Below are 12,573 nucleotides of genomic sequence, written 5' to 3'. Positions count from 1 at the left end.
AATGTACACAGCCATGCACAACATCTTAACATCTCCCTCTGTACTAGGACCAAGGAGAGCATTACCCCTGTACTGACAGGAACTTGTACCAGGGAGAGCATTACCCTTGTAATGGTAGGCACTAGGACCTGGGAGAGCATTACCCCTGTACTGACAGGCACTAGTACCAGGGAGAGCATTACCCCTGTACTGACATGCACTAAGACCAGGTAGAGCATTACCCCTGTTATGACAGGCACTAGGACCAGGGAGAGCATTACCTCTGTACAGAGAGGCATGGCTCCAAGCTATACTTCTGATCATATCAGCCTCCATTCCACAGGTCCGGCCCTATGAGCAGATGGTCTTCGGTGTTCAATGACCTATGCTGAGGTCAAAGGTGACTGGGCTTTCTCCGTGGATACTCTAAACCTTTGAAACCCTTTCAAATCAGCCCCCACAATAAACAAATGTTTATGTCAAATCTGAAAACCTCTCTATTCTCTCAGGCATGTGATCATGTTTTCAGGCAACTGTTCTCTCCTGATATCATTCTGTCCAGCCTTCAGTTGCTTTTGTGTCCTTTATTGTTAATTTGATTATATTATTATCCCAGCATGCTGCTTTCATACAGAACTTATTTTAGCTTATTGAAGCTGTTTTAAGTGTTTGGTAGTGTTTGGTATCTGCTTTTATTTTTTCAAATACGTATCTTACACAGTGAATCAAACGTGCACTTCTGTGGTTTATACCTTCTGTCTTTTAAATGTGCTGCATAAATAAAGTTGCTGTTGATGTTATTAAACCTTCATGCATGCAATACTGTACTCTATCATTCACTATTAAGCTCCCACACACACTATCAGACATATACATGCACACAACTAACACAAAGAATAATTGTGTGTGTGGGAAAGCATGAAGGTGTGGAGATGAGAGTGTAATTGTCTAGCCATCACAACTTGGACCTTGTCAAAGATGCTCAGATCCTTACACTTAGCAGTTTTCCCTGACTCCAACAAATCATCTTCAAGAACTGACTGGTGGCTTGCTGGCTGAAATATCGCACCCTTGACAGGTGTCACTGTTACGAGAGAACCAGTGTTATTCACATCACCTGTCAGTGGTTTTAATATTGGGGGTGATTGCCGTATCCACAGACAGACATGCTAATAGCAATCACCCAGAGACATACCCATACTCATCATATATAAGCAAGTGGAACCCTAAAACTGACTGAAAAGTATTTTCTCACTAGCTGTAGTTAGATTTGATTTAGGATATATAGATATGACATGGGATAAGGGATATATAGATATTATATGGGATATGGGATATGGCATATGATATGGGATATATAGATATGATATGGGATATACAGATGTGTGTGTGTGTGTGTGTGTGTATGCATGTGTACGTATGCGTGCATGTGTGTGGGCATGCGTGCATATGTGTGCATGTGTATGTGTGCGGGCGAGTGTATATGCGTGTGTGTTTGTGTGTATGTGTGGGTGTGTGTGTATGCATGTGTATGTATGCATGTATGTGTGTGTAGGCATGCGTGCGTGTGTGTGCATGTGTATGTGTGTGTGAATGTGTATGCATTTGTGTGTGTGTGCATGCGTGTATGTGTGTGTGTGTGTGTATGTATGCGTGTGTGCGTGCGTGCATGCGTGTATGTGTGTGTCTGTGTGTGTTTGTATGTATGCATACGTGTATATATGTGTGTGTATGCATGTGTGTGTGCGTGTATGTGTGCGTGTATGTGTGTGCGCGCGTGTGTGTGTGTATGTGTGTGCATGTGTTTGTGCATGCGTGTATGTGTGTGTATGTGTGTGTGTGTATGTATGCATGCATGTGTGCGTGCGTGTGTGTGTGTGTGTGTGTGTGTGTGTATGTATATGTGTGTGTGTGTGTGTATGTGTGTGTGTGCGTGTGTGTATGTATATATGTGTGTGTGTGTGTGTGTGTGTGTATCTGGAACAGCACATCCATTTGCTCATAGCAGTTACTGCTGTTTTGTTCCTTTTCCCCCATGAGAACAAAAGAAAGTGCTATCAATTTATCAAGAGTGCTGTAGAGCAAATGTGTACACACACACACACACACACACACACACGCACATGCGTGCGCGCGCACACACACACACACACACACACACACACACACACACACACACACACACCGTGGCCTTACAGCAAGCCATAAATCACAAAAGTGTGGCCTAGTCATTATATAACTTTCCCTATCCAACCAACCAATTTCTCTCTCTCTCTCTGTCTCTCTCTCTTTCTCTCTCTCGCCCAGTTAGACACTGAGAACAGTAGAGACAGCAAAAGCTACAGTATATATACAGGCCTGAATGGAAAGTGGTGTGTGTGTGTGTGTATGTGTGTGTGTGTGTGTGTGTGTGTGAGTGTGTGTGTATGTCTGTCTTTCTAACCTTCTATCATCAAACTTGGTTAGGCACTGGGAAGAGGATGCAGCAAACAAATTACAATATTTACAGGTATGAGTAGCAAGTACAGAAGTACTGTAGGGCAAGGTGTGTGTGTGTATGTGTTCATAATAAATAACTCAATGTTACCTGTCAATCATGCCAATGCAGTCCTGCAGTCTGGGTCCTGTGCATCTGAAATACAGATTAGACCTGAATAAATGAATGAATCAATAAAGGAACAATAAACAAACAAAAATAAACAGCATTCCCTTCATTTTCATCACCAAATCCCCATGTTCATTCTACAGCGTGTTGTAATATGATCCTTTAAAATATCCCTGGAAAGGCATGTTTCTGGATTAGCGGATGTCTCTGGGAGATCTGGGATAGGGTCTGGTCATTACCCAGAGCAGCATGGAGCCGTAGGAGGGATTCGGAGCGCCAGCTGATGCCTGACTGCACTAAGTCAAGGACACCGAAGCACAGTCACACTCAGAGACTGCCAACAGTATCAGAAATAGATGTCGAGAAGTCTATGGAGAGGTGGTGGAGGAAGTCCGGTGTATCCCTAGCAGGGAGGACTTTGAAGGGAGGAGTTTGAAGGGAGGACTTTGATGGGAGGACTTTGATGGGAGGACTTTGATGGGAGGACTTTGATGGGGGGATTTTGATGGGAGGAGTTTGATGGGAGGAGTTTGATGGGAGGAGTTTGATGGGAGGAGTTTGAAGGGAGGACTTTGATGGGAGGAGTTTGATGGGAGGAGTTTGATGGGAGGACTTTGATGGGGGGATTTTGATGGGAGGACTTTGATGGGAGGATTTTGATGGGAGGAGTTTGAAGGGAGGAGTTTGAAGGGAGGACTTTGAAGGGAGGAGTTTGATGGGCGTTGGGGAGACGAGAAGCAATGCGGTGGACACGGAAGGAGGGCCGCATGCCGTCAGCCTAGGTGGAGTGCTGGAGTTGGTCTCCACCTCTCTCCACCAGGCCAGCTGCCAAAGTTGGCACGATTCCGGGCTTTTGCTTTTTTGTTTTTTTTTTAAATACAAAAAGGCAATGAGGGTCATTCTCCATGTTGGCAAATGTGCTCCTGGAACCGCTGAGTCACGGTCTGTGACAGCAGACACAGGCTGCTTCGCACGCGGGTCTGACTAGTGAAGAGAGTGCTCGTGTTGGACTGCAAGCTGTAGGGGCAGCTGTTAGCTGGGGCAGAACCACGTAAGTACCATGTCATTACCATGTCAGGCACACAGCTGGGTCAGTACTGTGGTCAGTGACGAGGATCCTGTCAGACACTAGACAGGACACTGACAGACCCGCCGGAGTTTCTTAGAGGATACTGGTAATATCAGTACAAAACCCAGTAAGGTTTCAGATGTTCTCGTCTGACACCTTTAAATGAGATTGTTAATGGAGCTTTAAAAAGTGCACAGTGAAAAAGAAAGAAAATTTGAAAACTGATCAATTAAAAAAGTTATTTGTTTTTATTTTATCCATTATTTATAGAAATGCATATGCCCTTGACATGAGAAAGAGATTTAATTATGTAATCATAACTGGTTAACCAATTCAATTACTTAACTTTAATTGGTAATGTTAATATCTCTATGGCAAACAGGACCAGACAAGTTGGAACACATGCGCGCGTGCACACACACGCACACACACACACACACACACACACACACACACACACACACACACACATACATACACACATACATACACACACACACACACTCACACACACACACACATACACACACACACAGTGCATACCCCTGAGTGCAGTTTGCATGGCAGGGATGGCATTCATTGTTGGCTTTTGCGTATTTGAAGATGAAGCTGTTGGCTCCCTGAAGGCCGTCGGGACATTTCTCCACACAGTTAGGACCGTCCTTAAAGTGGAGACACTTCACACAGTGATCGGGGCCCTGCAAGACGGATGGAGAGAGAGAGAGAGAGAGAGAGACAGAGAGAGAGAGAAAGAGAAAGAAAGATGCAAAGAAGAGACATAAACTGCTAGCAACCAGGCCAGAGGTAATAACCATCCCTCACTGCCCATGCAATGACCATAACAATGAAGCTGGCTGAATTTATAGGTGTAATATAGCCAGCTGAGGCAGAGGGGTGGAGGGAGGGGCCCTTAGAGTTAGCCTGGATATCAATACGAGCGCTGTTAGCGCCACCCCCTGCCTGACAGCCCACAACTCACAGCCAATCCGCTACTGAGCTCCGCTCTCTTGGGTCAGGGGTCACACACAGGGAAAGCAACCTTGAAATCGTCAATACAGGGATCGTTCCTGCGTGTGTGTGTGCGCGTGCGTGTGAATGGCCGTAGGGTCGTAGAAATACAGGAAACACAGAGAAGTTGAGAGCTGGGGTTCGTGCTCTTTCCACATTCAACTGCATGTCAGTGGGCAGCAGCATAAATTATCTGTCAGCCAGTAATTCTTAAGGTTAAATGTTGCAATAAGTGACCCACACCACAGTCTGGAAGTACGGGAGAGGCCAAAGTCATCACAAAACAACTGAAAATTAATGTTGACAATGTTTAATTAAATTGTCATAGGGAAATTCAAACTAGAGACACCAGTGAAATCATAACCAAATATGGGAGCAATAGGTCAATTTGTGTGTGTGTGTGTGTGTGTGTGTGTGTGTGTGTGTGATTTGTGAAGAGGGCAGTGTGCATCACTTGAAGAGAGGGCGATGTTTTGTCAAAGTTCATCCATGTGGACTCACTGAAATGGAATCGTCTAGTCTGTATGGATGTTGACTCTTGACAACATGATCTCTCACCTCCCAAACAAATGAGAAATGCTTCAAGTAACATTTAGACGCTACCGTTTGATCAAATGCCAATGCCACCCTTCTGTGTTTATTCATACCTATATGCAAATATGACCACCCTTGGCTATGTTCCTCTCGTTATGAAAATGCTTTACATAGACAGAATGGGAAAGTTACTGGTCTGCTCGCTTGTTCTGGCTACCATCACATCCATCCATCTAATGTTAACTATCTAGTTAATCCACTCAAATGAGACTCACTAGCCTGCATCAGGACAGCTCATGGGGAATCTGGACACACTCAATATCTGGGGATGAATAACATTGAACTAATCTGTCCACTGGTCAAATTCCTGTTCCCTGTATTAGGCTTCTGCGCATTTAGCTGCCTGTTGTTTGTCAATAGAGTTATTTTTAGGGAATTACTTCATGATTATTACGCACACCTCGGAAAAAATGCCGAGGTCCAGACCTCGGAGACCCCAAAAGCGGGTATGGCTGTGTATGTGTGTGTGTGTGTGTGTGTGTATGTGTGTGTGTGTGTGTGTGTTTATGGGTGTGTGTGTGCATGTATGGGTGTGTGTGTGTGTATTTGTGTGTGTGCATGTATGTGTGTGTGTGTGTATGTGTGTGTGTGTGTGTGTGTGTGTGTGTGTGTGTATGTGTGTATGTGTGCATGTATGGGTGTGTGTGTGTGTGTGCAGGGTTTCTTTAAGAGAATGCTGTAGATGTCTCTTGTTCCTGCATGAGTGGATTTTGTTCAACATCTTCTGACTGTGAGTCAGGCAGATTATGATGTCATGCAGACAGAACAATCAATCTCACCACGAAAAGCTGCATTGATTTTAAATCAATTAATTAATTAATTATGGTTAAAACAACATTAAAATTCAGGTTTGACGGAGCCCAGGCTACATAAGGCTTAAGTAAAATCAGTGAGTAATGTGTGTGTGACACTACAGAAATCAGCCTCATTAATTAAAGCCAGACCTGTGGCCTGTGAAAAAATGATCTCGATCTGGGAGCTGAATGTAAACTCTATAACACTTCACAACATTCATAGAACTCCACATCAGTCATAACCCTTCACAACTGTCATTACACTTCACATCAGACTACTGATAGTAACATTACCTATGACCATAGTAACCATAGTAACTTTACCTATGACCATAGTAACATTACCTATGACCAGAGTAACCATAGTAACATTACATATGACCATAGTAACTTTACCTATGACCTTTCAACGCAGTCATAACCCTTCACAACAGTCATAATACTTCACAACAGTCATAACCCTTCACAACAGTCATAACCCTTCATAGCAGTCATAACCCTTCACAAGTCACATCAGACTACTGATAGTAACATTACCTATGACCATAGTAACTATAGTAACTTTACCTATCACCAGAGTAACATTATCTATGACCTTAGTAACCATAGTAACTTTACCTATCACAAGAGTAACATTATCTATGACCATAGTAACCATAGTAACTTTACCTATGACCTATACTATCTTTTTACCCCACAGGTTTCTTTTCCAAGGTCTCTTTAATATATGTGTAAAACACAGAACACCAAAACCCTGACCAAACAGACCAAAAAGCCCAGAACTCCACTCCTCCTGTCTAGCATGTCCTGGTCCTGCTCGCTCCGGTCCAGTTACCTGGCAACAGCCAATTAGGATTTAAGATGCACAAAGACACTTGATTTGAGTGTGAAGCACTCTATATCCTTGGACCATATGGAGCGCTTTGACTGGAGGCACCGCGACCGGGCTTTCAGTCTCCCAGCTCGGACAAAGTTCTCATCCAAGGCGAGTCCATCTCTCTCCCCTTTAACAGATCTGTGGATATTTTTACCTCAGATCCACGGCTCTGTAGGTCAGGTCTGTGTAAGAGCTTGACCACTGCACGCCATAGTCCTTCATGTCAGAGGTTGTCAAGCCTGACTTCAGGGATCTCTCAGCCACTCCTGGTGTTTTTTCAGTTTTTCAGACTCCTGAACCAGGTAATCAGGGGCCTCATTACCTGGAGCTGGAACAAAGAGCTGGACTGGACTAGTTGTCCCCAAGGATGGGACTGAGCTCAGGCAGACACAAGCACCTTCAGCACCACAGCCAGTGCTTACCACAGAGCACGCTATCACACAGAGCCCAAGCATGTGTGTGGGGAGAAGCTGTCTAGGCCACGCCCGGCTCCCCGACCCCGGCTAAGCCCGGCTCCCCGACCCAGGCCACGCCCGGCTCCCCGACCCAGGCCACGCCCGGCTCCCCGACCCAGGCCACGCCCGGCTCCCCGACCCAGGCCACGCCCGGCTCCCCGACCCAGGCCACGCCCGGCTCCCCGACCCAGGCCAAGCCCGGCTCCCTGACCCAGGCCACGCTCTTGCTGATCTCTCACGCTCTACAAGGCAGCAGCTTCGACCGGCAACCCAGCAGGGTTTGGAAGCCAGAGGAGCAGAGAGCCATTTCCTCGGGGCACTCCATTAATGTTTCAGCAACACTGGCTGACATCTGAAGACAGAAATTCCCACTATGAGGACGAATACTGGAGCTTAAATGGGATTTCTAAGAGGTGCTGTCCAATGATAATGGCAGGAACTGAATTTATAGACAGCTGTATGACAACTACTGTTAAAGTGTATGGGGTCTGTCCACATAAGACTACACAATGTGTTTTCTGTTCCCACAGGTGTGGAGATTGGAAAGATTGTGACCTTCACAAACCTTCCACACACACACACACACACACACACACACACACACACACACACACACAGGCAAGGGCCCAGTGTGTAGCTGTTCCCCCATGGAACTGGGCAATAAAAACAGGACAGGCTCGGTGAGCCTTAAAGGTGAATGTTTCAGAAAAGGCCATTTCTAACGCCTCCTCTGGGCCTGTCTTCTCTTGGCCGGTCTCTCTGAGCTGAGTTGAGTTAGGATGGAGCAGATAAGACATCGCCGTATAAACCATCACACAGCTCTGACGCCAAGTGTGTATTACTCAGATTTATTACAGCGACCTGCTTTTATTTCAACACAGAAAACCTTGATGTGCTGCTCTCGCAAAGTTACACACAAATGTGATTTTTTGCTGCCATATGCACCCAAGATATTTTTAAATCTAATAAATGTAATGAATGACAACATTTCCGCCATGTTCCCATGCATTCACGGAATTTAAAAGGATTTGTAATCGGGATATACAATTCCTTCGTGACGTAGAACCGGCCCTGTCCTGGAAGGTGGAGGAGGAGCTCTCTGGCTGTGAACCTCATTTTGAGCTACAACCACACGAAGTGTTTTCACCAGCTAATAAGACCTCACCACGCTTGTGTGTGTGTGTGTGTGTGTGTGTGACCGCCGCCGCACTAGTGAAAGACCGTGATTGACGGCAGCCCTGTGCCTGTTTGCGGAGTGTCGGCGTGTACGAGACACTTAACGTCCACTGAGGCACTAAATGTGTCTGGACGGTCTGCCATGGAGACCACATGCAAAATCCTATACAGGTGTGTGTCAAAGGTGTGTGTGGTTAGTGTTACACACACACACACACCTGCTAAATATATACCTAATATATACCTAGGATTAAACCAGAACGCCCCAGGCAGTGGAGGAAAAAAGCAAACAGGATAATTCTTATCATGTACATTAAATCAGCTGCTTTCTTCTGCGTCTGTGGTCCCTTCAGCCAGCTCCCTCCGGGAGGGCACGGCCGCATTAGCCAGCTGAACCAATCGTACGCTGAATTAACAGCACACGGAACCATTCCCACGGCAACAGGAATGCATCTCAGCTAGGGATTTCATTAGTCACGCGGGGGTGTGCGTGGGCGTGCGTGCGGGTGTGTGTGTGTGCGTGTGTACTCAGTTCCAGAGCCACATGTAGAGGGAGCCACCCAGCAGGAATGAGAGTGTTTGGAGGGGCTGCAGACCAGCAGGGGGCGCTCCGCATGACGCTGCTCCGCTAGGTAACGACTAAACCAGGCAAAAGCACGTCCACTTAAGAAATAAACACAAAACACGCAACAAAGGACTAAACAGTTGCAGAGTCCTTTAGTGGATTAAATGATGATTTAAGTGGGAATTATATAGGCATAGTAATCTCGTTGTAATTGTTTGGTGAAAATGCAGTAATATAAGCACTTTGTGCTCTTATTTAAGAATAGGAGAAGTTGCAGAACAGTTCGAACATTTCCCTACCAACTCTGCATGGAGGGATTTGTCAATATGATTTAAAACAATTCAACTATATTTAATATATATTAACTAAACGGTCAAAGCATTAGCATGAAAACAATCATTGGATGTTTAAATCGAGAAACTACGTATGACTAAACTGTTTGGACTGAACTTCACAGCAGAGAACTGTGTGGGCGATGTGCCGTGCTCACTAGCGCCCTCCACAGCAGGGCATGGCGGCCAGACTCACCGGGCCCGTGCACGTGAGACCGCTGTCTTCGGCTCTCTCACACTGAGAGTCACACTCCAGACACATGGAAGCGTTGGCAAACTCTCGTAGTTCCCTAAAACAGAGAGAGAGAGAGAAATAGGGACAGAGTGAAAGAAAAGACAAAGAAAAGTAGAAAATTAGGATTAGCAGTGGTGTTTCTGAAGCTATGTCCTTGGAAAACTGAAGAGCTGTCATGGTGTGTACGGTCTAATATTACTGCCCTTTCAAGACATTTTGCACATCTTTACACAATAGGAATAACGCCAGGGCTGTTTGATCTGTTTTATCAAGGAAATGTACATATTCCCATCCATAAATAACACACTTATGTTTCCTGGGCTGTTCTCTCAAGGGCATCCCTGAGTCATACTGAGAGATGTGTTTGTGTTCTCTTCATAACGCCACAGCACAAAAGAGAACACAAACATTAACACACGCACACACACACGTTCAACATAGGCACAGTCTGAGCAAATGGGCACTGCACTGCACAGCAAAGCAAAGAGTGAAGGCACACATACACACACAGACACACACACACACACACAGACACACATCTGGCTTACTCTCCAAATCCAGTTACCGCTGCTGACCACAAACACACAAACAGCCTGCGTTCACTACAGACTAACAATCCATCCAGCGCAATCTAGAGGCCCGTGGATCAGGACGGCCCGACAAACCCACAGTCGCACAATCAATCACACTACAGCAGTCAGCCTCGCGGTCTAATAGAAACCAATAAAAGCCATTCAACACTCGGGTAGTAACAGCACTTTAACTTTTGGCTCCGATGTCCGCAGGAGAGAAGAATGAGGGATGTCTGGCACTGATAAAATTAGCAAGGAGGACTGAGAGAGAGAGAGAGAGAGAGAGAGCGAAGGGAGGAAGACAGACTGATACAGAGAGAGAATGATATGTGGGTGATAAGGAGTGGGGTGTGAAAGCGAGAAATTACCATGTGGTTTAGTCACCTAATAATGAAGGGTGAGTGTCACAATACGGCCGCAAATGGAATGAGAATGAGTGGTGTTTTGTCATGGAGGCCCAGAGGGTTCTGGCTGGGTCTGTGGTTCTGGCTGCGTCTGGCTAGGTATGTGGTTCTAGCTGGGTCTGGTGGAGTTTGTGGTTCAGTGGGCCAGGGCCATGACATCATTTCGAGGCTCCCTTCTCCTCCGTGTGCAGCGGGCACTACCCAACGCCAAGCGCCAAGGTGCCAGCCACAACAGTACACTGTAACCACCAAGGACGGGGGTGAGTACGGAGGGACGGGGGTGTGGATGGAGAGACGGGGGTGTGGATGGAGAGACGGGGGTGAGTACAGAGGGACGGGGGTGAGTACGGAGGGACGGGGGTGAGTACGGAGGGACGGGGGTGAGTACAGAGGGACGGGGGTGTGGATGGAGAGACGGGGGTGTGGATGGAGAGACGGGGGTGAGTACAGAGGGATGGGGGTGTGGATGGAGTGAAGGGGGTGTGGATGGAGAGACGGGGGTGAGTACAGAGGGACGGGGGTGTGGATGGAGAGACGGGGGTGGGGATGGAGAGATGGGGTGAGGATGGAGAGACGGGGGTGAGTGTGGAGGGACAGGGGTGAGGATGAGGAGACAGGGGTCTGCAGCTGGGTGATTCTACAGGAGAGAGCAGGGTCACAGGAGGAGACCTCTATATACGTAAATACAGCTGCACTCACATACGCACGGACACACACATACGCACACACACGCGCGCGCGCGCACACACGCGCACGCACACACGCGCACACACACGCGCGCGCACACGCACACGCGCACGCACACACACACATACGCACACACGCACACACGCACATACGCACACACGCACATACGCACACACGCACATACGCACACACACACACATATGCACACACAAACATACGCACACACACACACACACACACACACACACACACACACACACACACACACACACACACACACACACACAAATGTCTCCCCGTCATTGAGCTTGGTGTGTGGAGGTCTTGTAGAGAGCTGGCTCAGTAACTAAGATGAAGTAACAGGCAAAGCTGCAGTCTGGCTGCTGGGCTCCACACGGGCCCCTGCTTCTCAAACACTTCTCAAACAGGTTAGGAGCCTGAACCCCGATACAGCAAACCCACAAGGCAAAGCTGTGACACGGGGCAGAGGTGGGCCGTGACGCACCACACTTACTCCGTGACATTTACTTAAGTAACTTTCTGAACAAATTGCACTTTAAGTGCACTTTGAAAAGAGGGTATTTCATACTCTTATTCAAGTACATTCGCAATGTCAAACATGTGCTTTCACTGCGTTAATATTCGTCAACGTTCCTTCCGTTACATATTAAAATATTTTTTTACATTTTGTACGTTTCGCCGCAACCTGTGGAGCGTGGGAGTGTCGGTGAAATCCGTAAAGATGTGAGTTACACCACTGAACACCAGACCGACACGATGAACAGGGAACAGGCACATTTTCTGACGGGGGACTCAAATGACATTTATGAAAAGTAGCTCGCAACATATCCTTCCCGTTAAGGCTCACGTATCTGTGTGTGAAACCGCTGCTCTCTCATAATGCTCTCTCATTATTAATTTGAAATTGTGTCCGATATCAATGGTATCCTACGAAAATAATGGCTAGCTATCTACGTAGCTAGAAAGTACAGCTGAACTGAACTTGTGGCGTGCAGGAATCCATGATCCACATTGAGGCGTATTCCCTAAATTCCCAAAGGTTTCCAGGTTATAGAAAATTAAGGTTTGCTATTGATTTTTTTTTTATATTGACATTTATGTTGACCATGTACATGCGCAGTCCTTAGCTAGACAAAATCTCTAGCTTGCTAGCCTGTCTTGGCCTAATTCCAGGGTAAATATAACGAAACAGTAAAATGT

The 12,573-nt window shown here is 46.5% G+C and overlaps 1 protein-coding gene across 2 annotated transcripts in view; it reads right to left on the bottom strand.

Annotated features, from left to right (window-relative positions):
• LOC113581338 (receptor tyrosine-protein kinase erbB-4-like) overlaps nt 1-12,573 on the bottom strand; it is a 237,036-nt gene that overhangs the window by 43,073 nt on the left and 181,390 nt on the right. For both annotated transcript variants that reach the window (XM_035520983.1, XM_035520991.1), the window contains exons 14-16: nt 9,651-9,744; nt 4,197-4,351; nt 2,567-2,611 (exon numbers count right to left, since the gene is read on the bottom strand). In XM_035520983.1, the coding sequence (XP_035376876.1) occupies nt 2,567-2,611; nt 4,197-4,351; nt 9,651-9,744 (294 nt within the window). The remainder of the gene's footprint in view (nt 1-2,566; nt 2,612-4,196; nt 4,352-9,650; nt 9,745-12,573) is intronic.

This window comes from Electrophorus electricus, chromosome 2, assembly GCF_013358815.1.
Source record: "Electrophorus electricus isolate fEleEle1 chromosome 2, fEleEle1.pri, whole genome shotgun sequence".
NCBI lineage: Eukaryota > Metazoa > Chordata > Actinopteri > Gymnotiformes > Gymnotidae > Electrophorus > Electrophorus electricus.
Note: the sequence above shows the minus strand (reverse complement) of the source record. Positions and strands in the feature narration are given on the sequence as shown.